This window comes from Psammomys obesus, unplaced genomic scaffold (genome assembly GCF_907164565.1).
Source record: "Psammomys obesus unplaced genomic scaffold, mPsaObe1.curated_primary_1811, whole genome shotgun sequence".
Classification (NCBI taxonomy): Eukaryota; Metazoa; Chordata; class Mammalia; order Rodentia; family Muridae; genus Psammomys; species Psammomys obesus.
In genome coordinates, this window is record NW_026585895.1 from 41,719,033 (window position 1) to 41,746,910 (window position 27,878).

At 37.4% G+C, this 27,878-nt stretch overlaps 1 protein-coding gene across 1 annotated transcript in view; it reads left to right on the forward strand.

The window, feature by feature from the left end:
• The window catches only part of Lrp1b (LDL receptor related protein 1B), a 2,073,786-nt gene that overhangs the window by 1,836,112 nt on the left and 209,796 nt on the right, over window positions 1-27,878 (forward strand). Inside the window, exons 60-62 of the mRNA XM_055599725.1 lie at window positions 9,663-9,851; window positions 10,637-10,785; window positions 24,267-24,360. Of these exons, the coding sequence (XP_055455700.1) occupies window positions 9,663-9,851; window positions 10,637-10,785; window positions 24,267-24,360 (432 nt within the window). The remainder of the gene's footprint in view (window positions 1-9,662; window positions 9,852-10,636; window positions 10,786-24,266; window positions 24,361-27,878) is intronic.

The following is a 27,878-nucleotide window of genomic DNA, read 5'->3' on the forward strand; positions in this document are numbered from 1 at the left end:
AGTCTTGTAGAGTGTTTAGGTACAACAATAAATCGTCTTGAGGTATCCCCATCCTTGATCTCAAGCTGTACTACAGAGCAATAGTAATAAAAACAACATGGTACTGGTATAGAAATAAAATGGTGGATCAATGGAATTGAATAGAAAACCCAGAAATAAACCCACACAAAAATGGATACTTGATTTTTGACAAAAACGGCAAAACCATATAATGGAAAAAAGACAGCATCCTCAACAAATGGTGCTGTTCTAATTGGATATCTACATGTAGAAAAATGGAAATAGCTTCATATTTATCACCCTGCACAAAATTAAAGTCCAGTGGATCAAAGACCTCAACATAAAACCAGACACACTAAACCTGTTAGAAGAAAAAGTGGGGAAGAGCTTTGAACTCATTGGTACAGGAGACAACTTCCTGGACAGAACACCAACAACACAGGCTCTAAGACCAACACTCAATAAATGGGACGTCATGAAAGTGAAAAGCTTCTGTAAAGCAGAGGACACTGTCATCAGAACAAAAAGACAGCCTACAGATTGGGAAAAGATCTTCAACTCTATATCTGACAGAGGGCTGATAGCCACAATATGTAAAGAACGGAAGAAGTTAAAAGGCAATAAATCAAGCAATCCAATTAAAAAAATGGAGTACAGAGCTAAACAGAATTCTCAATAGAGTAATATGGAATGGCAGATAAACACTTAAACATGTTCAGTGTGCTTAGTCATCAGGGAAATGCAAATCAAAACGACTCTGAGATTTCACCTTACACACATCAGAATGGCTAAGATCAAAAACATAAGTCACAATACATGCTGGAGAGGATGTGGAGAAAGGGGAGCCCTCCTCCTTTGCTAGTGGAAATGTAAACTTGTACAACTACTTTGGAAATCAATTTGATGCTTTCTCAGAGAATTAGGAATAGTGCTACCTCAAGATCCAGCTATACAGCTCCTAGATATTTATCCAAAATATGATCAAGCACACAACAAGGACATTTGCTCAATCATGTTCGTAGCAGCTTTATTCCTAATAGCCATAATCTGGAAACAACCCAGATGTCCCCCCAACTGAGGAACGGATACAGAAATTGTGGTACATTTACACAGTGGAATATTACTCAGTATTTAAAAACAAGGAAAACATGAATTTTCAGGCAAATGGTGGGAACTGGAAAAGATCATCCTGAGTGAGGTATCACAAAATCAGAAAGACACACAGGGTATATACTCACTCATAAGTGGATATTAGTCATATAATATAGGATAAACATACTAAAATCTGTACACCTAAAGAAACTAATCAAGAAGGAGGACTCTGGCTAGGATACTCAATCCTCATTCAGAAAGGCAAAGAAGATGGACAAAAAGAGGGAGAAAAGAGGGAACAGGACAAGAGCCTACCACAGAGGGTCTGTGGAAGACTCCACCCATCAGGATCCAAGCAGATGGTGAGACTCATAGCCAAATTTTGGGCAGAGTGTATGGAATCTTATGAAAGAAGGCAGAGATAGAAATACCTGGAGAAAATAGGATTTCTACAAGGAGAGCAACAACACTGAAAAATCTGGGCACAGGGGTCTTTTCTGAGACTGATACTCCAACCAAGGACCATGCATGGAAATAAGCTAGACTCCATGCACAAATGTAGCCCATGGAAGCTCAGTATCAAAGTGGGTTCTCTAGTAATGGAAACAGGGGCTGTCTCTGACATAAACTCAGTGGCTGGCTCTTTGATCACCTCCCCTTTGAGGGGCAAGCAGCCTTACCAGGCCACAGAGGAAGATAATGCAGCCAATCTTGATGAGACCTGATAGGCTAGGATCTGATAGAAGGGAAGGAGGATCTCCCCTATCAGTGGACTTGGGAGGAGGAGCACGGGAAGAGATGAAGGAAGGAGGTTAGGATTGGGAGAGGATGAGGATGGGGGCTACGGCTGTGATTTAAAGTGAATGAAGTATAATTAATAGAAAAATTAATTAATAAAAAAGAAAAAATCTCTACCATATTTGTATTCACTTCAGTGTAGACAGTGCCTTTGTTAAAATTTCTTGTGTCTGCCTCAAGAATGCCAGAGTACACCGTCATCAAAACAAAACGACTGCCTGCAGATTGGGAAAGAATCTTCACTAATCCTTTAGCTGACAGAGGACTAATATCCAGTATGTACAAAGAACTAAAGAAGCTGAAAAACAGCAAACCAAGTAATCCAATTAAAAAATGGGGAACAGAGCTAAACAGAGAATTCTCTGTAGAGGAATATCGAATAGCAGAGAAACACTTAAAGAAATGCTCAACCTCATTAGCCATCAGGGAAATGCAAATCAAAACAACCCTGAGATTTCATCTTATACCCATCAGAATGGCCAAGATGAAAAACTCAAGGGACAACACATGCTGGAGAGGTTGTGGAGAAAGAGGAACCCTCCTCCACTGCTAGTGGGAATGTAAACTGGTACAACCACTTTGGAAATCTATCTGGCACTTTCTCAGACAATTAGGAATAGTGCTTCCTCAAGATCCAGCTATACCACTGCTAGGTATATACCCAAAGTTTGCTCAAGTACACAAAAGGGATATTTGCTCAACCATGTTTATAGCAGTTTTATTTGTAATAGCCAGAACCTGGAAACAACCCAGATGTCCATCAACGGAGGAATGGATACAGAAATTGTGGTATTTTTACACAATGGAATACTACTCAGCAATCAAAAAGGAGGAAATCATGAAATTTGCAGGCAAATGGTGGGATCTAGAAAAGATCATTCTGAGTGAAATATCCCAGAAGGAGAAAGACAAACATGGTATATTCTTGCTTATATAGACCTATAAGATATGATAAACATAAGGAAATCTATACACCTAAAAAAGATAGTCAAGAGAGCCGACATGGGGTAAGATGATCAATCCTCATTTAGAAAGACAGATGGGATGTGCATTGAACGTATGACAGGAGTCTACTGAAGGCATCTGAAAGACTCTAACTAGCAGTATTTTCAAAGCAGATACAAAGACTCATAATCAAACCTTCGGCAGAGTGCAGGGAATCATATAAAAGAAGGGGAGTTAGTATGATGGGGAAAGGATAGGAGCTCCACAAGGACCAAATATATCTGGGCACAGGGTCTTTTCAGAGACTGACATTCAACCAAGGACCATGTATGGATATAACCTAGAACCTCTGCTTGGATGTAGCCTGTGGTAGCTCAGTAACCAATTGGTTTCCCATAATAAGGGGAACAAGGACTATTTCTAGCAGGAACTCAATGGCTGGCTCTTTGACCTCCCCACAACCCAAGGGAGGAGCAGTCCTGCTAGGTCACAGAGGAGGACTTTGCAGCCAGTCCTGAAGATACCTGATAAAACAGGATCAGATGAATGGGGAGGAGGCCCCCTCCCCATCAGTGGACTTGGAAAGGGGCATGGTGGAGATGAGGGAGGGAGGGTGGGATTGGGAGGGAATGAGGGAGCTGGATACAGTTGGGATACAGAGTTAATAAAATGTAACTGATAAGAAAAAAATAAAATTAAAAAAAAGAATGCTGTGTATTGTAAAAGAAATGGCATAGGTTAAACTCTAGGAGAAAAGGTAAAGTTTTTGTACAGTGTTTCATGTAAAGAGGTGCATGCTCTAATGTTGATGGCACTGGGGATATGGCAATGGAAGAGTCTTGTTGTATAGTGTTTAGGTTCAATTTGAAAGGTTTGTCACCATTACAGTATGAGGAGATTAGTGTTTCAATTGCATTAACTTATGAAAGAGAGGGGCAGATTAACCTTAACAGATAATTTTATTTAGGTATTTCTAAATAATACACAAAGCATAATCCACAAATGCATAAGCCATAACACATACAAGAATAATAGAAATCAGTTATAATCTGTAGTTTTCCCTACAGATTTGATTCCATTTTAAAAGCAACTGCATAATCTGATGACTATCCTCTCTACATAGCCAACTAACCTGGGCCTACGGGAGTTCAGAGAGCCTGAGCCACCAAGCAAAGCACATGCGCATGAATGTGCTACACTTTCAAAGCTACACATATGGATCTAGTAGTCGGCTTGGTCCTCCAGTTTCGTCCCCTAACATGAGAGTGAGGGCTGTTTCTGACTTGGACTCCGCTGCCTCCATCTGGATCCCATTATTCTGCCTTGTCTTACCTCAATGAAGGAGGAGGCACTTAGTCATGATGTGACTGGATGGTGTACCAGCGTGACTTGGTATGCTGGGGTCGGGGTGGGAAGGGAGAAGAGTAGGCACTGAGGTAGTCATCAGGATGTAAAATGAACAAATAAATTAATTAATGAAAAAATGCTGATAAATGCTATATAGCCATCTCTACCTAATAAATTACAGAGGCTGTGAGTTGTCCTGGTTGATTTTTATGGTTAACGTTCATCATGACATAAGCAAACTTATAAGAAAACATTATTGGAACTCACAGGTCCAGAGGGTTTGGGTCCATGGCTGTCCTGGAGGGGTCATGGCAGTAGACAGGTAGTCAGGGCACTGGAACAATAGCTGAGAACTTACATCTGATCCACAAGCAGGAGACAGAAAGAAAGAGAATTAATTGGAAATGGCAGCAGGCTTTTGAAATCCCCAACCCCACCCTTAGTAACCCACCTCATTCAGTAAGCCACACCTCCTAAATAATTCCCAAATAGTTCGCCAACTGAAAGCCAAGCATTCAAATATATGAGCTGATGGGGGAATCTCATTCAAATTGCCATATAGGTATAAAACAAAATCTTAAAATAGAATTTAGGGATAATAAGGTAGTAAGACTTGAGTAAAAATCCCCAACACGAACTTAGTACCAGTAACAAGAGGATTAAGCAGTTGGAAAGATGGAGGTTGGCGCTCTCCACCCAACCATCCTTGGCAAACAATGAGCTTCAGTTTAGTGAGAGAACCTGTCTCAAAACTAAAGTGAAAAGTAATAGATGGAAAGCACCAACATTGTCCTGTGGCCTCCTCATGCATTCACACAGATGCAATAAAGACACATGGCACACTCACCATAACACACACACACACACACACACACATGAATAAATAAATAATAAAATAGTACTTGAATGTAGAAAGTCAATCTCACAGGAGAAATAAGAGGCTAATCGGAACACCAGTGGTGGAATGTCCACACGGCACGGTGCAGCAAATCAAGCTGATTATGCCAGTATCCCAATGTACCTTCTATAACACTATTTTTCAAAAGCAAACATTTTCTTATACTTCTTGTTTCTTTATAATCAAACTCAAAGCAAAAATCTGACAGGAACTCAATGGCAGGCTCTTTGACCTCCCCACAACCCAAGGGAGGAGCAGTCCTGCTAGGCCACAGAGGAGGACTTTGCAGCCAGTCCTGAAGATACCTGATAAAACAGGGTCAGATGAAAGAGGAGGAGGTCCTCCCCAAGCAGTGGACATGGAAAGGGGCAGGGAGGAGATGAGGGAGGGAGGGTGGGATTGGGAGGGAACAAGGGAGGGAGATACAGCTGCGATATAGAGTTAATAAAATATAACTAATAATAAAAATAAAAACCAAAACCAAAACAAAACAAATATGGAACTGGGATGTTGTTATTAAAAAACACACTTGTTTAGCCTGTTGGATGTTATCCAGAATTTAGTAGTCTAAGATATCATGACAGAGTGTCCCAAGAAGCAAGGCTGCATCAAAGACAGAAGTACAATTTGGTGCCACCTTTTCACTTACCTCTTCGGTGTAATATAACTATGGATAAGGACAGTATATTCTTCAAATTAACTGACAGAGAAAACTACAAAGTGAGCATTATTTTGATAATTTTTTGCCAAATATCAATTATATTTTTCTGAAAGATACAGCCAATGAAAAGAGAATTAGAAGCCTAGTGTTGAAACAAAATATTGGAAACGCTTCAACAGACAAGGCCACTGTACAAAATAGAAACTTAACTGCAGTAAGCACTTTAAAATTGCCTTTAAACGTGTATTAATCACACAGTGAGCTACAGTCCATCTGTCATTTCTATTTTTCTGTCTTTTTCTGTGGTTGTTGAATACCTGCAAATAAAAGATTCCTTAAATTTACTTCTCTGATTATATATTTTTATTAAGCCATAAAGTTCTCTCTCTCTCTCTCTCTCTCTCTCTCTCTCTATATATATATATATATATATATATATACATATATATATATATATATGACATCCATGCATGCTATATTTGTGTTTAAAGGGATAGATATATAATTTTGAGAAAATATTTCTACTTTTGCCCCTAAATTCTTGCACATTGCTTTGTTAGAGTTCAGTGTTTCTTTATACCTTCACATTCTCGGTTGACAGTTTGTCATTTCCATTTTTTGTCCACTTCCACTTTCCGTTCCATTTCTTGTTATTCTGATGTGTGTGTAAATGTGTGTATGTGTATGTTTACTGTGGCCAAAGATATTTTTCCATTTATACACATTAATATTTAATGTATATGCATATATACATATCTACATACATATGTATAAAGTAAAATTAATACATGAAGTATTTTCTTCATTTACAATCAGCCTAGTTTTTTATGTTGAAATAAGTAATTAATTCAAATATGTTTTATGTAATAAATATTGTTTGAAGTCTTCTATGTTGATGGAAAAATAAACACATTTTATTTATGTTCATCATAGTATAAATAAACACTTAATTGGTCCTTCCTAGGGACATCCAGACCCAAAAGGTGAATCCTCACTATAGTTGGTGTAGGAGTAATTCATCTCTATTTCCTGTATTTTTGCTTGATTTCTGTTGTGATTTGTGGCCCTATGGGAGATGTCCTGGTCCCACAGAAGGCCAGCTAGATGAGTTCAGTGGTATCAGGTAGATTAGACCAGTTTCTTCCATGTAAACACAGGTTGGAATTTTGGCTTCATTTTCTCTGTACATAACGGTAGTGTTTGGTGGTATTTGAGAAGAAAGTACATTTAACAAATGGGAGGCCTAGAGTTTGTTTACAAAGCAAACAGTGCCAATTCTGTTCTGCATTGTCAAATAGGAAATTAAAACAAAAAGACAATTTAAGAATATGGACTCCTTTTCTTCATTATGACCTGACTTTTCCATGTGCATTTAGCTATATTTCATCTGGTGGAAATAAGATTTGCTTTGCTGAACTAAGTGATTTTTAACTTTTATTAACTGTGTGTGAGTGTAGACTCTCCCTACGGGTCTCCACTTCCAACATGTGGGTCCACAAAATTCAAACACTGCTTGTCAGGCTTACTGGCAAGAACCTTTTATGGGCTGAGCCATTTCACAGTCCCTGATGGACATGAATTTATGGTGACTATTTAATAATTAAAATTTCTGATGATGGTCAGTCTTAATTGGTTGTCCAGCAAATTGCCCTCATCTGGAGATGATTACAACACTGTGTGGAAATGTTACTAAACAAGCAGGCTTTCAGCCTGAGCTTATGACACGAAACCTTTGGTTTTCTTGCTCTGTCAGCAACATCATTTCAAGCGCAGTGCGGAGATGGTGAAGTGTTTGGATCTTAGCAGCAGAGGAAGTGATTCAGATTCAAACACCAGCGAGATTACTCATTCATTTAGACAACCCCTTCTCTGTCCAATCAAGTATTGCAAAGAATACTTCACAATAGAGTATTGGCAATATTACCAGTACCCCACTGCGGTATTACAGTGCTCAATATTGTTTGTATGTAGGACTGAGGGATGTCTGTTGCGCTAAGAAATGTTAGTTTAGGCTAGTTTCTGAAGCACTCCTGTACTTAACAGTGTCGATAAGTGACAGTCCTGAGTAGTGGGAAGGATTATGCCACTTTCAAAATGCTAGCTGGTGCTAGTTGACCAATAGCATCATCTTTGCACAGAAATAAACTGAATCTCAATAACTGGCAGTTTAAAGTGATGATTAAATTTTGCGCCCATATTTAATGATATAATTAGTTGCTTTGAATCTGAAGAGATATAAATTGAATGTTTCTAAGCACTTCAAAATATTCTGCAGCTTTATTTTATTTAAAGTTTCACAACTTACATACTCTTATCAAGCACTCATAATTACTGTCTATCACCATGAGTCACCCAGTATAATTTTTATCTTTTTTAATTGAATTTTTGAAGCAGAGGGAGATGAAACTAGTTTGTGTAAGTAATTTGTTTATGTGATTCTGTATTGCTGTGTGCTTCTCATTCTTCTACCCAATCGTACTCGTCATATTTAGAGACGTGTTCTGTGTCTATATGAGTACAGGGAGAGATAAGTTTCAAGGACATATGGAATTAACATCAAGATTCAAATGTGTAAAGTTTCTAAATTTTTCCCTCTTCATATACACAGTATCTTGTCCAGGTGCATTTTTGGATAGATCCCTCAGTGCTGAAACTAAACTGTTTAACCTGATTTCTTTTACTTTGTGATTGAATCATAGTAAATTCTCGGGTTCCATTTAATTTATCCTAAAACACTATATATCAGAGTTTTAAAATGTCTACATTTTGTTACCAACTCAATTCTACCCTGCACTTTAAAGCAAGGCCTTATATTTCCCTTAAAGTGATAAATTATTTGGAAATTTTGGTGTTTTGTCAGTTGCTATTGAACATGTCAAACATTCATTTTCAGTCACTAAAGTCTAATAAATGAAAAAGAAAGTATTTCTGGAGTTGTGCCAATCACACCAGCTAACTTTCCCTTAAGAACATTTAATAATTAATAGCCAAAAGTATTAGAATGTTTGTACATATCTGAAAATTTCCTTTTGATCTTGATTTTTTTTTTGATAATTTTCAGAAATCAGAGACTGAAAATATATTAACATCATTTTTGGTGCTGAAGCATTCGAACACATACAAAACAATCCCTCATCACAAAAACAGAAACCTAATCAGCACCTAAAAATTTTTACATTTACTTGCCACTAGGACTCTGGTACGGCCTATATGAAAAACCAACATTTGTGATGGTCGCCCAGTGTTTCTATTTAGATCCTTTCTTATAATGAAAGTCATCATTACAAACTAGTTTTAAACAGCAGCCAAATGATATCATAGTCATAATAACTTGTTATCTGAAATATTTTCCCTTCACTCTTAGATCATCTTCAGGTAAAATCAATCATAAAAACCGGAATAACTTAAATAAACTAAAATGCTTACAATAGTTTCATGGCACTCTATTTTCAGAGAGTAGACGCATGTCATCTTAGAAATGTTATGTAATCATTTTATGTGGCAGAAAACTAATCAATGAACTTCAAGGAAGAGTGTAAAAAGCTACTGGTTGAGGGATGTGAAACACACACACACACACACACACACACACACACACACACACACAATCTCCACATTTTGAATTTTAAAATATTGAACACTACTTGTTTCTGCTAAAGTGGCCTTCCTCAGACGCCGAGCTTGATCACATTCATTTTTCTTCCCGGTTGTTAAGCCAAGCTGAATATGAGCATAGTGAACCCTGGTGCCTGATCTTACTTTCTCTTAACCTGTAATAAAGAACCTTGCCAACCGGACAGGTTGTCATAGCAATTATTCAGAATTTTTGTAGCAGTAGTATCTGTCAGCCCACACAGTATTGAATATTTTAACTGGCAGTCTGCCAAGACTGAACATTAATCTTACCATCTCCTATTACAGTCCCTAATCAAGATATTCCAGGGGTGATTGCACTAACCTTGTTTGAAGACTACCTCTACTGGACTGATGGGAAAACCAAGTCACTCAGCCGAGTCCATAAAACCTCGGGAGCAGACAGACTCTCACTGATTAACTCATGGCATGCCATCACGGACATCCAGGTGTATCATCCTTATAGACAACCTGATGGTAAATATTCTATCCGTGATTTCCATGATGCATCAACATCTTCAGTAACATTTCATTGTTTTCATTATTTCAAGATATAATGTGATTTCATTATTGATAGGAGTGATCAGATCCTATTGCTTAGCTTTATTTTGTATGATGAAGCCAGTTCATATCAAGTGCTACTATTGCACGGTGAGTTTCGAAGCTTAATAATAGCAAAAAGATTTATCCATTCAGATCCTGTTAAACTGAGTTGGAAACAATGCATGTCATCAGAGAAGTGAAAAATTATACCCTTAATCTAATTCATTATAGTAGAGCTAACGGGTCCTTAGTTATTAGAATGCTGTCTAGGAAGAATTCTATTTTAATAGTTTGGGATTCCGAGATTGCAAATATCCAATGTGCTTTATAAGATTCTACCAGATCTCATTGAAAAAAAAAAGTTTTAATTGCCTTTCTGTACCAAAAGGCAAAACTTTATGCTTTTTGATGTGGTTCATTGTTTCATTGCTTTATTTACATTTATATTTCTTAGCATATATATGTCTTCATGCCAAATACTTCTGGTCTTTGTTTACTTTTGATGAGCAATTATTTTTAACTAACATGCTTGGTTTTGTAGAAAGCATTTAAAATTAATGAAATAAGAGAGTAAATAGTATTTATAAAATATATTCATAATTTTAATAACTTCAAATCCAAAGTATCATAAATTATGATACTTGAAAGTTCAGTCTGATAGGCCATACTTCAATATTGGTCTTGATAATTTTGTTTTGCTGTCTCTTTCTCATCTGTAGTCTCCAAACATCTTTGTACCGTAAATAATGGTGGTTGCAGCCATTTGTGCCTTTTAGGCCCCGGGAAGACCCACACCTGTGCCTGTCCCACCAACTTCTACCTCGCAGCTGATAATAGAACTTGTTTATCCAACTGCACAGCCAGTCAGGTGAGTTGAGTCCTGGAATCATCTCCTGGGTTGTTTGTGCATGTTGTTATTAAGGATCAGGCTGAGTTTGCTTATGAGCATAAGTCATTTTTTTGTTTGTTATTAAGTATAGTGAAATGAGTGATCATTCTAGGCACTGCACAGATGGTCACAGAATAAGGGGAAAGCAATTTAATGCAAATGCTTAAAATAGGACTTGCAGCATTAGACCAAATAGAGGCTAGAAAGAAAACATCAGGAAAACAAAACCAATTTTACCAAGATTCAGAGAGAATTATGACTCCAATCCTGTGTGCAAGATCAGAGGGCATTTTAAACAAGTAAAGAGGAATTGTGATAAAAGAATGATATATTAAAGATGGATAGAGTTTAAACAATCAAGTCAGCTTCTGGATAATCAACCCGGCCTTACCATTCCACCCTGCAAATGCAAAGAAATTGTAAATTGAATAAAGAATGATTTGCTTTAATTAGTATATAATAAAACAATTTATTTATAAAAACACCCATCAAAATTTGCTTATTCTCAATGTAGTTATTCCAGAAAAAAAATCTACGTAATGATAATTAGGTGTGTGGAGTTGATTTTATTACTTTTTATTAAATTTTGTTAAGTAGTCATATGACATTAAAATGCACTTTGTTACACAAGAGTAAACACTGTAATTGATTTGAGATCAACTTGTTAAAAAGTTCAAGGATATTTCTTTAAAGACAAAACTTATTCTGAAGGCAGAGCTGTACTTAATATACAGCAAGTCAGAATTTGTAGATGTTAAAGGCATTGGTTCAGTAACAGACATTCTCCTGGCTATTCCTCTGGCTCTGATTCAAGCTTATGGAAACATCTGGGCTTATTCCCTAAATTTTTGGTGTGTTACTTTTCTCATCTTATAATTGGGATAACTTTCTTAAGTCATTTTCTGATGCTGTGTAAGAGAATTCCACTAACATATGAAATCATAAAGAAAGCAAGTTTATTGCATATTTCTGGTGGATCAAAGCCTGTGACGGTGCTGGTAAGCAATCCGGAGAGAGCATAGTAAGAGAAGCCATGTGATAACACTGTTATTATGTCTGCATTAATGATTATATTTTTACCTTTTGTCATGATTATATATTTAGAATATTTTGAATTTATTTTTGTTGTCATTTTGTATTTACTTTACAAATTTATTTTTATTGTCTTTTTGTATTTACGCTACATCACATGGGTGTCCCTCCCTCCTCTCCTCTCATTCCCCACCTTTCTCCCCTTCCCCTTCCCATCTTCCTTTTCCCCCAAAAAGGGGGAGCTCCCCACCCATATCAAGTTCACCAACATATCAAGTCACATCAAGACTGACCATATCTCCATCCACTGAGGCCTGGCAAGGCAGCCCTGCCAGGGCAAAGTGCTCCAAAAGCAGGCAATAAAGTACATGATAGAAACAGCCACCCCTAACCCCTCCACTGGCCAGGCATAAAGACCGAGTCACCCATCAGCTAGCTGTGTTCTGGGGGCCTAGGTCTAGATCATGCATGCTCCTTAGATGATGTCTCAGTCTCTGAAAGCGCCCATGGGACTGGGTTAGTTTTCTCTGTTGGTCTTTTTGTAAGGTTTCTGTCACTTCCAGGTCCTTCCATCTTTCCCCCAAGACCCTGGAGCTCCAACCCATGCTTGGCTGCTAGTCCCAGCATCTGTCTTGATCAACTGCTGACTGGAGCCTCCCAAAGGACAGTCAAATTAGTCTCCTGTCTGCCTGCATAGCAGAGTATCTTTATTAGTGTCAGGGGCTGGGGTGGGTCTCAGTTTGGGCCAATTACTGGTTGGACTTTTCCTCAATCTCTCTTCCCTCTTCTTCCCTGCATTTCTTGTAGTCAGGGTAATGTTTGGACCACAAGGAGAGCCCAAAGTAAGGTGTGGGATTGTCACTAAGAAGAGGAAATAGAATAGGGAGATGAAGTGAATTAAGAGAGAGAACTGAGCAGGAGATGGATGGGGAGGGAACAAGGGTGGGAATCAGGTGAACTAGGGTGGGAGGTGAGAGGGCTGGGAACAAGAAGGGAAACTGAGGGGGTACATCTCTTCCTCAGGCTGGAGGCTTGCAACAGGGTAAGATACTGGGAGGGCATGGGTGTGACTCTAACTGAGACTTCTAACAGGGAGGGACATGATGACTAAAGTGACCACCTTCTAGTCAGGACCAGTGGAAGTAGGGAACCAACAACCCATCAACAAAACCTATTTGCATTTAATCATCTGGGAAATGCAAATCAAAATGACCCTGAAATTCCACCTCACACCTATTAGAATGGCTAAGATGAAAAACTCAAGGGATGATGCATGCTAGAGAGGTTGTGGAGAAAGAGGAAGCCTCCTCCAATGCTGATGGGAGTGTAACCTTGTATAACCACTTTGGAAATCAATCTGGTGCTTTCTCAGGAAATTAGGAATAGTGCTACCTCAAGATCCAGACTTACCACTCCTAGGCAAATACCCAAAAAGATGTCCCACCATTCAATAAGGACATTTGCTCAACTATATTCATAGCAGCTTTATTCATAACAGCCAGAGTCTGGAAACAACCTAGATGTCCCTAACTGAGGAATGGATACAGAAAGTGTGGTGCATTTACACAATGGGATACTACTCAGCAATCAAAAACAAGGAAATGGCTGGCTCTTTGATCACCTTCTCCTGATGGGGGAGCAGCCTTACCAGGCCACAGAGGAAGACAATGCAGCCAGTCCTGATAGGCTAACGTCAGATGGAAGGGAGGAGGATCTCCTCTATCAGTGGACTCCGAAAAGGGCATGGAAGGAGATGAGGGAGGAAGGGTAGGGGTGAGAGAGCATGAGGGAGGGGGCTACAGCTGGGATACAAAGTGAATAAACTGTAATTAATATATATAATAAAATGTTTAAATTTTAAAAATACAAGGAAATCATTAAATTTGCAGGCAAATGGTGGGAACTAGGAGAGATCATCCCGAGTGAGGTAACCCAGAAACAGAAAGACACATATGGTATATATTCACTTATAAGTGAAAAATGAATTTTTAAAAAAATCCAAATATTTAATAATGTGGTCTTAACTACTTAGGTTATTTGCTGTGTTTCAAGCTCAAACTCTCTGAAAATTAATGTTCTTTTGTTCAGTGGTTTCTACAAAAGAACTACAATTGAGAGGTTTTTCTTTTACAATACGAGAGGACTATGAGGAAATAACTACAGAATCAGCATGGTGACTAGTACTGGCAGCATACTTGTTCTTTGAGTCAGAAGACAAACATATACATATGTGTGTGCATACAGGCCTATATATATATAGGCTACTATATATGCCTGCCTGCAGATATGTATGCATATATATGTATACTACAAACTTTATGAAATACCAATATATATGTATATTTATACATACATACATATATATATACATATATATATATATATATATATATATATCAATTATTGTGCTTGGTATTCCTTTTAGTTTTCTCTTTTTGGGGGGTTGGAAGATTTCTCACTGGCTTTGGTAGGAAGAGTGTATTTTGGATAGGATGGAGTACCACTATTTTAGGTTTCTGTTTCAGCAGCACATCTTCCTCTTCTTTCTGGACATTGGATGAAAAGAGTCTTCTCTGCAGCAAACAGGTCAGGTTTTGGAGATGGAGCCCTAAAGAATGAGGCTGTCTCTTTATCTAGTTCCCTTATCTGACAGCAAAGTCATATGGAAATATTCCTTCTTTTCCTAAGTTCACACTTGCTCCAGAATATTTCTCCAGTCTCCACATTTACCAAATCAAGTATCTTTCCTTCTTTCCAACTGAATTCATCTTCATCAGTATCTTAATAGTACCAGAATATACTACACTAACTCCTTAACATTATTTTTGTCATGAATGTTTGTTTTTCTTCCCTCTACATATTAGATTAGATCTCAGTGCCTATAGGATTATGGGCCTCACAGATTTATTTTCTCCTTTCCGATGTTTTTCAATACTTGTTCTAAGATTCCCAGAGCCTGCCACAAAATATCTCCATATATACAGATCTCTTTAGGGAAGGAAATATGAATAGATAGATATGGATTGGAGGAAGGGTAGAATAAAAAGATTAAGTGGAGAGGGGGTGTGAGAACGAAGTCAGGGAGAGAAAGCTAAAAGTAGTGGGTATTGCAGGGGTAGAATGGAAACTGAATTCGGTAGAAATGTGCTAAACTGTATACATATATGGAGGGGATCCGAATCAAATCACTAAATACTGGGGTGGACAGTGTTTTACCTGGCCATCAATTGTTCCCAAATGGGTTATATTTAATTGAGCTGCTGGCCAAAGGGCCCCTTGGGAATTCCCAAACAACAGGATGCTGCCAAGTCTATAGGTTGCTCTCTACATACTGACAGCAGGGCACTATTGATAAAGACAACATATATACAATTTATTGAATATAGAGATGTCAAGCTGGTTGCAACATAGACTCATTGCCCCTACATCCCAGCTTCTTTAATACAAAAAGGTACTTAGTATGCCATGCAAAGAGAAACATAAGCACCAAGTTATCCACAAACTCTTTGTCTAAGTGTTGTACTTCATGAAAGAGATGCTAGGCCAATGGTGGCACATAGCTTATGGTAGTAAGCAGTCAATAATGGATCTGATTTAATGGTCACTCTATCATATGGAACCACACCCAGCACTGGTTAAGTGACCAAGAACCTTAGAATAAGATATCCCAGGGACCTCGGCCAAAACCGAAAAGTACTGGTCCCAAACACAAGGGCACCCACATTTGTAAAAGAATCATAACTAAAGCTTAAGTCACACATCGAACCCTGCATATTCATAGCAGGAGACTTCATTACACCTCTCTCACCAATGGAAAGGTCAGTGAAATGGAAACTAAACAGAGAAAAAAAATGAAACTTACATTAATGAATGAATTGGACCTTACAGGTATTTATAGAACATTCCAGCCAAACACAAAAGAACAACTCTTCCTTTCAGCACCTCATAGAACCTTCTCCAAAATTGACCACATCCCCAGACACAAAGCAAGCCTCAACAAATACAAGCAAATTGAAATAACACCTGGTATTCTATCAGACTATCGTGATCAAAACTAGACTTCAACAGAAACAATAGAATGCCTACAAACTCATGGAAACTGAACAGCTCTCTACTTAATGACCACTGTATCAGGGAGGAAATAAAGAAAGAAATTAAAGACTTTCTAGAATTCAATGAAAATGAAGGCACAGCATCCCCAAACGTATGGGACACAATGAAAGCAGTGCTCAGAGGAATGTTCATAGCACTAAGTGCCTTCATAAAGACAATGGAGAGAGCTTTATTAGCAACTTAACAGCTCACCTGAAAGCTCTAGAAAAAAAAATTAAGCAATCACAGGAAGAGCAGGAAATTATCAAACTCAGGGCTGAAATCAGTAACCTAGAAACAAAGAGAACAATACAGAGAATCAACAAAACTAAGAGCTGTTTGTTTTTTTTTTTTTTGTGTAGAAAATCAACAGTATAGACAAACCTTAGCCAAACTACATAAAAGACAGATTATCCAAATTAATAAATTCACAAATGAAAAGGGGACTATAATAACAGACACTGAGGAAATCCAAGGAATCATTAGATCATACTTCAAAAACCTGTATGACACAAAATTGTAAAATCTAAATGGAATGGTTGCTTTTCTTGATAGATACTACTTACCAACGTTCACTCATGATCAAGTTAACCATTTAAATAAGCCTATAAAAACCTAAGGAAATAGAAGCAGTCATCAAAAGCCTCCCAACCAAAAAGAGCCCTGGGCCAGATGGTTTTAGCACAGAATTCTACCAGAAGAAAAAGAAAAAAAGCAACAATGTAGTGATAAAAAGAGTCCTAATGACATTCTTCTATACTCAGGTTTTTGCCTTTTCAACTGTCATTACAGAAGCTTCCTCCTGTAGCAGATGAAAACAAACATAAAGACACACATACAAACCATTACTCAGAGAGCGAACCTCAGAATACTCATCCTTAAATGGGATGTACCCTCAAATCCCTATCCTCTGAACTTAAGGAATCCCTCAAAAGAGGATGCACAATGAATGTAAGAACCAGAGAGTATGGAGGACACCAAGAAAACAAGGCCCTCTAAGTCAGCATGAGCAAAGTTCATATAAACTCACAGAGCATGAAACGGCATGAAGAGGGGTTGTCACCTGGGTCTTTGATCTTCTATTACAGAGTCCTGTTTAGTGTTTTTATGGGATTCTTGAGTGTGCGAATGAGTGAATCTGATTCTTATGCCTTTTCTTGGGCTTTTTTGTTTTTGTTTTTTTTGTTTTGTTTTGTTTTGTTTTTTTTAGACAAGGTTTCTATGTGTAGCCTTGGTTGTCCTGGAATCACTCTGTAGACCAGGCAGGCCATGAACTCACAGAGATCCATCTGCCTCTGCCTCCTCTCACCACCGCACCCCGCTTCTTGGACTCTTTTCCTTCTTTTGGTTTGTCTTGTCCAACTTGTCCAATTTCAATGTGATAGTTTTTGCTTTTATCTTTTATATTTTATTTTGTTATATTTCAAGAAAATGAATGAAGGAAAAAACAAGCTACTACAGTCAAGGTTAACAACTCAATGACCTTGTATAGCTCCTGGGAGAAAAGTTTGTTTTTCTCCAAAGGAGTTATGGGCCTCATGTTCAGGAACAGTTGATCAACATGTTGACTCCACATGTTCTTTTGTGTGTGCTTTTATTTGGTCATAGTTTGCATGTTTTTTTGTTGTTGTTTTGGTTCGATTGTTGTGGGTTTCTTTGGGGAGGGTGTTGTTTTATTTTGTTTTCCTGGATTTAGGAAGTTTGTTGTATTGGGGTTTTTATTGTTATTTTTTTCTGAGAAAGAACTTAATGTTGGATGTTTAGGGAGGGAAGAAAAGTTGGAAGGACTTGAGTAGGAGCGGAATATGCTTAAATATATCTAAAGTTAAAATGTTTTAAATAATAAAATATAATACAAAATTAAAATATATACAAGTCCTCAGATTTCTTTGGCTATGTAATCAACCCAGGGGGGCAATTTCACTCCCATTTCTTGGGACCATAACGTGAGGTAGGCTCATTCAAACAGTTGCTGAATCATCTTGAGTTCCACGTGTTTTGCCAACATCTGTTATCTCTAATTCTTTCACTGTTTAAGGGAAACAGTCCCAACTTAATTGGGCAGGACTCCACTCTGCCAGCCTTCTTCAAACTCTTCATGAATATCCATAGTCTCTGCAGTGATTATCTAGTTCATCCTCCCTTTGTGGAAGGTAGTTCAAAAGAGCATTGTCGCCCACATGTTTTAGAGTTGTGGGTACGGCTAAATTCCTTGAGCTAGAGGTTTTAAATGCCCATCTGCTGTTCAAGACTCAGGACATTTCCTTGCCTTCCTGACTGATGTCCATAGTGTCATTCTTTGGCTTTGTCCATTTCTTAACAGCCTCAAAAAAAAATTTATTAGATAATGCTTCATTCTGTCAATTGTTTCTCTTATCCACCCTTCTCCCTGTAGTTTCTCTACATTCCCAATGATTTCTCAGACTCAAATAGCTTAATTAATTATTGTGTACAACATGGCAGCCAACCTCTACTTTATAATCAACCGTGCTCTGTAGCGACTGAGGAGAGTGTGACCAGACAAGCATCTTCTTCCCTCACACTTGGGTGTGGACGCCTCCTTCAGCTCTAGGCTCACTGAGCTACTTCTCAAGCCCAGGCTCTGCTACAACCTGCAGGCAAGGGGTGGGGCACTGAGGTTCTATATTTTTATTTTTAATGTTACTGAATTTAAATATAAAAATGAAGCCAAGAGATGAAATAGAAGAAATCTTTTAATAATAAAGTGTTGACTATCATTTAGAGGTAATGATCACATGCTTTATCATGATTTCTTTGATGCAAAGCCCTTTTACATTCTTATTAGTTTGAAATGAGAGCAGAATGTCTTATTATGTATAATTTTACCAGTTGGTTTTTATTTAAATCAGATATGTCTAGTGATGTTAAGTATGTGTTAGAAATTCCCCACTCTTACTTGAGGATACTTTGAAAATACACACAAGACTTGGAATGATTTCACTAATATGTGCTGATATGCTGTAATGACTGGAAATATTTAATGTTCAGGGCAATTGCTTTCAGACTCAGACTCATCTCCCCAAAGTGTCAACTTTCTATAAAGGTATTTCCCCTCTGGTAATTTGTGAAAAAAACACAACAGACATGACCACACACTAAGCAAATTACAGAAAATCAGTTGAACAGAGAGATTTTTCCCTACAGCTAGTGATCTGTATTCCCTCCCACATTATAAAAAGAAAATACACTCTTGTATTTAAAATTCTATCCAGAATCAGCTTCATGCTATTCAGACACATTCAGCACTTGCTAACAATAAAGGCTTTCTTACTAAAGCAATTTCATTTTAAATTAACAAACAGATTTTATATCCATTTCTATTAAACATAATTGAACCAAAGCAATATTTTCATGTTATGGTTTTTCCATGCCAAATCCTTTGCATGTAAATTGATGTATCACATTTCAGAAAGAAAATAACGTTTAGAAATATGTTCACCTAATGTTTCCAAATCTGAATGAATGTAATATTTTTATATGAAATAAATAGGAAGCTAGGTATAGTAACATGCACTTCTAATCCCAGAACTTGGGAAGCAGAGGCAGGTGGGTATATTTGAGATAAATGTCAGCCAGGTCTACATAGTGAGTTCTAAGGCAGCCAGTGAAAACAAAAACCAAAAAAAAAAAAATATAATATGACAACCAAAAGATATTGGCTATATGTATTTATTGTCCACTTTTAGTGATTTGATATCAATCACTTCAGAAACATGGGTTCTCTGTGCAGAAAATTTGATCTCATTTAAAAATTTTAAATATTAATAAAAGGTAAATCATTTACATTGCCCAAGATCACTAAGGATCAAACTGACTGAGGCTTTGGGTGACTGAGCATAGTTGTATAAAAGTGAAGATGGCACTAGAAATGGTTTGGGGCGTGGAGTACTCACTAGGTAGAATGTTTGTCTCATGCATAGATCAATGCCCAGTGCCACCCTAACCCCTGAAATAGAGATGTATAGCTATAATCTAACATATGGGATATGGAGGCCAGAGGAACAGAAGCTCAAGGTTATCCTCAGCTATGTATCAAATTTGACAGAATCCCGTGCTAAATGAGACTATATCTCAAAATAAAAACAAATAAAAGTTTTCTGGCTATTACAAATAGGGCTGCTATTTCAAACATGGTTGAACAAATGTCCTTATTGTGTACTTGAGAATCTTTTGGAGTGGTATAGCTGGATCTTGAGGAAGCGCTATTCCTAATTGTCTGAGAAAGCGCCAGATTGATTTCCAGAGTGGTTGTACAAGTTTACATTCCCACCAGCAGTGGAGGAGGGTTCCCCTTTCTCCACAACCTCTCCAGCATGTGTTGTCTCTTGAGTTTTTGATCTTAGCCATTCTGATGGGTGAAAGGTGAAATCTTAGGGTCATTTTGATTTTGCATTTCCCTGATGGCTAATGAGGATGAGCATTTCTTTAAGTGTTTCTCTGCCATTCGATATTCCTCTGCAGAGAATTCTCTGTTTAACTCCGTACCCCATTTTTTAATTGGATTACTTAATTTTTTGCTGTTTAACTTCTTTAGTTCTTTATATATACTGGATATTAGCCCTCTGTCAGGTATAGGGTTGGTGAAGATCCTTTCTCAATCTGTAGGCTGCGTTTTGTTCTGAGGACCGTATCCTTTGCTTTACAGAAACTTTTCAGTTTCATGAGGTTCCATTTATTGATTGTTGCTCTTAGAGCCTGTGCTGTTATTGTTCTGTTCAGGAAGTTGTCTCCTGTGCCAAGGAGTTCAAGGCTCTTCTCCACTTTTTCTTCTAAGCGGTTTAGTGGCTGGTTTTATGTTGAGGTCTTTGATCCACTTGGAACTTTAGTTTTGTGCAGGGTGATAACTATGGATCTATTTGCAATTTTCTACATGTGGACATCCATTTAGACCAGCACCATTTGTTGAAGATGCTATCTTTTTTCCATTGAATGGATTTGGCATCTTTGTCAAAAATCAGGTGTCCATAAGTGTGTGGAGTTATGTCAGGGTCTTCTATTCAATTCCATAGATCCACCAGTCTGTTTCTATGCCAGTACCATGCAATTTTTAGTATTGTTGCTCTATAGTACAGCTTGAGATCAGGGATGGAGATACCTCCTGAAGATCTTTAACTGTAGAGAATTATTTTAGCAATTCTGGGTTTCTTGTTGTTCCATATGAAGGTGAGAATTTTTCTTTCAATGTCTGTAAAGAATTGTGTTGGTAATTTGATGGGAATTGCCCAGATGCCCCTCAGTGGAGGAATGGATGCACAAATTGTGGTATATCTACACAATGGAATATTACTCAGCAATAAAAAAACAAGGAAATCATGAAATTTGCAGGTAAATGGTGGCTTCTGGAAAAGATCATCCTGAGTGAGCTATCCCAGAAGCAGAAAGACACACAAGGTATATACTCGGTCATATAGACATATAATATAGGATAAACCTACTAAAACCTGTACACCTAAAGAAACTAATCAAGAGGGAGAACTCTTGCTAAAATGCTCAATTCCTATCCAGAAAGGCAAAGAGGCTGGACATCAGAAGAAGGAGAAAAGAGGGAACAAGTCAGGAGCCTGACACAGAGGACCTCTGAAAAGCTCTGCCCTGCAGACTATCAATGCAGATGCTGAGACTTATGGGCAACCTTTGGGCAGAGTGCAGGGAATCTTATGAGATAAGTGGGAAATAATAAGATCTGGAGAGGACAGGAACTCCACAAGGAGAGCAACAGAACCAAAAATCTGAGTACAGGGGTCTTTCTGAGACTGATACTCCAATCAAGGAGTATGCACATAGATAACCTAAGACCCCTGCACAGATGTAGCCCATGGCAGTTCAGTATCCAAGTGGGTTCCATTGTAATAGGAACAGAGACTATCTCTGACATGAACTGATTGGCCAGCTCTTTAATTACCTCCCCCTGAGGGGGAAGAAGCATTACCAGGCCACAGATGAAGACAATGCAGCCACTCCTGATGAGACCTAATTGACTAGGATCAGAAGGAAGGAAAAGAAGACCTCCCCTATCAGTGGACTTGGGGAGAGGCATGCATGCAGATGGTGGAGGAAGGGAGGGATTGGGAGGAGAAGAGGGAGAGAACCACAGGGGGGACACAAAGTGAATAAAGTGTAATTAATAAAGAAAAGAAAAAAGAAAAAAATAGGTTTTATGTTCTGACTTACTGGTTCAATTCTGAGGCTCAGAACTCTTTCCTCACACAAAAAGTATGCTGTAACTTCCTAAAGCTCTTCTTTACTAAATGACTCATGTGCCAAATTTTTTGTAAGTCAATATTGCCATGAAAGAATGCCAATAGACTATTTTGCTTAATCAGTCTTCTATTTTATAATTAAGACAAAAAAGTCAAGGTAAAACTAATTCTGCCCTAATCTACCTTTCTCATGGTTACTTTTGGCATTTTAAATGGAAATTTCATAATTTTCTTGTTTTTTTTAAATTAATTAATTAATTTCAGTTTATTAACTTTGTATCCCAGCTCTTGCTCCCTTCCTCATCCCCTCCCAATACCTCCTTCCCTTTGTATTCTCCTCCCATGTCCCTCCGCAAGTCCAGTGATAGGAGAGGTCTTCCTCCCTTTCCATCTGACCCTAGCCTATTTGGTCTCATCATGACTGGCTGCATTATCTTCCTCTGTGGCCTGGTAAGGCAGTTCCTCCCTCAGTGGGAGTCGATCAAAGAGCCAGCCCCTGAGTTCATGTCAGAGAAAGTCCCTGTCTAGGGAACTAGGGAACTCACTTGGACACTGAGCTTCCCAGCAGGGTAAAAGCATTTGCTGAGACTCAGAGATTTCCTTGTTTTTAATAGCTGAGTGATATTCCATTGTGTAAATGTACCACAATTTTTGTATCCATTCTTCCTGTTGAAGGACATCTACATTGTTTCCAGATTCTGGCTATTAGGAATAAAGCTGCTACAAACATGGTTGAGCAAATGTCCTTGTTGTGTACTTGAGCATCTTTTGGATATATGCCTAGGAGTGGTATAGCTGAATCTTGAGGAAGCGCTTTTCCTAATTGTCTGAGAAAGTGCCAGATTGATTTCCAAAGTGGTTGTACAAATACATTCCCATCAGCAATGGAGCAGGGTTCCCCTTTCTCCACATGCTCTCAAGCATGTGTTGTCACTTGAGTTTTTGATCTTAGTCATTCTGATGGGTGTAAGGCGAAATCTCAGGGTCATTTGATTTGCATTTCCCTGATAACTAAGGACAGTGAACATTTATTTAAGTGTTTCTCTGCCATTTGATATTCCTCTACAGAGAATTCTGTTTAGCTCTGTACCCCAGTTTTTAATCAGAATGATTTGAAAACAAATAACATCTGTAATTGAAATTTTCAGTGACTAGAATTTCCAATTATCATATTAAATTCTGTTACAAAAGAGACTATTGCAGCTTTATTTTTCCAACTTTCAAAGTATTATTGTGAATTCCCTTCTCTTACCTTTCTAAATGTGTATATTTAAAACATTTAACATGTATTATTTGCTCAAATAATAGGTTCTATAAAGAATTTTTTATATAGGCATAATTGTACTCTGGGTACATTCAAGCATGCTACCTTCTGATGTATGTTTTTAAATAATACTAATAACTGAAAATAACTGTATTGATCACTGTCTTTGAGAAATAACAATATTTATTTGGGCGGCTACAAATTCTGATCTCAGGTAGGTTTTTGTTTGTTTGAGAACAATCCTGAAATTGCAGTATTGTGATTGTACAGCAAGAATCTTTCAGGTTTACCTACAGCCTATAAAGAAATAATTGCTGGCCTGATTTTTACTGAAGTCCCCAAGAATCTTAATGAAGTGTAATTCTCTTCAAGTAATTCAAATACATTAAGTTATTTCACATTGATATCTCTTCCTGATAGCCCCGGTCCATTTTTACCTTTCTTAGTGTTTGACAGCCATTTTCTATATGGGACCAGATAAATGTTTGAGTCTTTTATGACCATTCATTCTAAATAGTGGCTACTTAGCTGCTCTGTTGTGAGTAAAGCAGTCATTGAGACAATTTGGGAATAGGTGAGCTGGGTTGTGGGCACTTTAAGTCACAGTGGGTATTAATCACCCAGGATTTAATCACCAGTGTTCTGAGAAGTGAATTTTTCTGGCAGATTTTGTTGAGGTTTGTGCATTCACTCCTCATTGTGGAAGCTCTAAGACCATGCAAGCTCATAGTCACAGTGAGAGAGCAGGAGAGGCTGCATGAGGCTGTCCGTGAGTGCACATTGTACTCATGTGCCTGCGTTATGGTTATCAACAATCTTCTCCCACCTCCACCCCCTTTTTTTCTTTAAAGTTTCGATGCAAAACTGATAAATGCATCCCTTTCTGGTGGAAATGTGACACTGTGGATGACTGTGGTGATGGATCCGATGAGCCCGAGGACTGTCGTGAGTATTCTGAACAATGGGTTTAGATTTTATATTACCTAATATTCTAGGCTTAGACTAAAGCATTTTTTTCATAAATTCCCATCTTTGAAATGCACAAATTTTATCTTGAAATTTTTATTTAAAATATAAAGAGAAATGGTTGAATGTCTTGGTTTCGTTTTTAATTTTTTTTTTCCTGAAAAAAAAAAAAACCTTTGCTACACAGTGGTCAGTAGTATAGTAATTGATGTAATTTTTGACTTAATGTATTCACAAATTTTTGATACAAATGGGAAAGATATAACCATTACTGCATATATAATGAACAGAAAGTTGTATCTTCTCTGTCAGCATTAAAATCTTGAAAATGCTTGAAGAGTCAGCCTTTTCAATCCTAACTTTTATTTACTGTAAATTGATTTAATCTGCTCTTAGTAGCTACTGTAATATGTATCTTAAGTGTGATGGCTGTGGTTAGAACAGCTAGGTTAGCAATCATTGCTGACTTAGGTGGTGATGTGCAATCAGAAGTCTTCCTAGAAATCTTGCTATAGTTCACACGATAGGTCACTCTAATTCTTCACTGTCAAGCTGAAGATGCTTGCAGTCAATCCTGATAATTCCTCCAGTGTCTCAGCGCATGGTTGCCCTGACTTCCCATTGACAACTGAGCCATGAGTTGGCCTTGATTGGCCTTGACAATAGAGTTCAAGATAGGCTTGCACTGAAGAGAGAGAGAATACTGGCTAATGAAAGGCAGTTACTTACTTCTGTAGAACTTTCTAGAACCAGTTATAAAACTGTTTTACGTCTTCGGATTACTTGGATGAACTGTTTCCTCTTTGCCATTACCAATTGAATACTCTGGAAGTTGTATCACATGTAATTTTTACATATGGAAAGCAACAAGCCAGCACTTTGATGAGAAATAAAATGAAAGCCATTGCTTTTCTAATATTTTGTGTGTGTGGTTTGAAAAAAATTCATTCCTCTTTGATTTTTTTGAAAATTGCTTTATTTCAATGTGTTAGACAATGCATGATTAAAGGGACTTGTGGACAATAGGTATAAAATTATGATCAAATTATTATTTTAAAATGTTTGAATTAGAAAAATATGTCAAACGAAGGAATCCTATGCATGATGAACACTTAGTATTTGAACATTTGAATTCTTTTTATAACTTGGAAATATCATACCATCCACTTTTGTGAAAAGTTGACTACAGAGTTAATAAGAGTTTCTCACAGTTGCATGCTTTCAGAATATATGCAGTCAAATGTTTATGTTTGTTTGAAAAATTCAGAGAAGATGCACTGTTGTCAAAAAGCTGGTGTATGCTTCTTAACCTAGTTAAATCTAAATATTTTCATGTTGTATTTTAATTAAAAAGTAAAATGTGGCTACAAGTTTCCAATACACTGATTACATTTCTCTGTACATGTACATATATCAGAATCACCAAATAACATGCCAGTCCTATTTCACATTTGAGGAAGCTTCACATAAAATCCTGTGCTATGTACTAATTTCTATTGTTATCAACAGTGTAAAAATAGTCCCTTTCTCAACATTTGAGCAATATTTAGCATACTTTGTCTTTTAAAAATAATATATATTGATAGATTTGATCTAATATCTTATGGTTTTAACATTTAGTCCCTTTGTAACTAGTAATATCTTTTAGCTCATTTTATAGTTAAGTACTTAGCCCATTCTTTAAATTTTCTAGATTGTTAGTTATTTTTTAGTTGATTTTGTCATGCATTTAGAATATAAGTCCATAATTAATATATATATATATTTATATAATATAATATATATATTCTAAACATTTCTCCTTTTTCATGGGTGTCTTTTCCACTATGGTTGCTTCATATTTTTTTTAAAAAATGTTTTAGTTTGATATGAAAACCTTTATCTAATTTTGCTGTTGTTACCCAGGCGTTGGAGGTCAGTTTCTCATCCATCCTCATGGAGACATTTCGTTACATGATTTAAAAGTAGTTTTTCATGATTTTCCAATTAGATTTTTGTGATTGTTAACACATATGTGTTTACTTGTAGTCGTTTTGTTAGCTCCTTAAATATCTATTGGCATAGCACTTTTAGAGACATCACAGTGGAAACGTGGCGTATATAAATCTGTGAAGGGTTTGGATTGTTTTTTTTTTGTCTTTTGAGTTTTATATATGTCTGCGTGTTTCACCTCATTCATGTGCACAGTGCCTATGAGGCCAGAAGAGGGCATCAAATCCATCCAAACTGGTGTTACCAAGAGTTCTTAGCCACCATGGCTAATTCATGAGGATGCTGGGAACTGTACTACTGAGCCATCTCTCCAGCCCTAGTTTGTATTCAAAGAGCTCCATTATCACAATTTGTTTATATTCATAATGACTACCTGTAACCTCATCTAAGAAAGCAGGGGGGCATGACCCAAGTCTCACACACTCGAAAACTCACATGGTGCAATTTGTATAAACACAGTGATGAGAAATTCTCTGTCACTGCTAGTTCACGTTATGTACTGTATGATGTTCTAATGCATCCAAATCATCCCAAAGGCACATATTAACCTCACACTAGCTTCCGATTTTTCTTTTAGTTTTTCTACTTTTTTAAAAAGATTTATTCACGGTTATTATACGGATAACGTAATATTCATGTAATGTTATGTAGGCGTTTGTACGGGTGTCTACATGTGTGTCTGTATGCCCCACACATGCAGTGCCTGTGTTTGCCAAAAACGAGTCTATGTGCTACCCTGGAGTCACAGAGCTTGTGAGCTGCCGTGTGACTGCTGATGACTGACTGAGGAGCTCTGGAGGAGCAACTACGGCTCTTAGCCTCTGAGCTACCCCTTCAGGCCCTGAGTTATTTCATAGGCATTCATGTAAACTCTGTAACTCTTTTCTTGAGAGAGTTGTTACTATAACAAAAAACAGCAACAACAAAATATTAAAATTCTGTGTGGACTAACAGGAAACAAAAACGGAATATGTATACATCATGCAGTTCTACACTGAAAGAAGTTAACACACTTGACCAGTATTTTTTTTTAAATTAATTTTATACTAAGGAAGTAAAATATATATTAAGATTTGTTTTTTAGAGTATTTAAAGTTTTCTGCAATGCTGTATTGAAGAGCTAAATATGTTTCCCGAATCAAATTTAAATTTCAATTATGAGACTGGGGAGATGGCTCAAAGGTTAAGAGCACTGGCCATTTTTCCAAAGGTCCTGAGTTCAATTCCCAGCAACCACATGATGGCTCAAACTATCTATAATGAGGTCACATGTGCTCTTCTGGCTTGCACGCATACATACTAGCGTAATACTGTAGAGTTAATAAATAAATAAATCCTTTCAAAAAATTCAATTATGTTTTATTCCCTAATTTGAGTTAATAAAGAGCCTAGTATTAAACTAGCAGTCAGTAATTAATAATCCATGGCAATCATGTGTTCAAAAATAGTGCTTTGTTGTGAGTAATATATGAAAGTTTCAGGGTTAGATCTGGGTCTGAACCTGG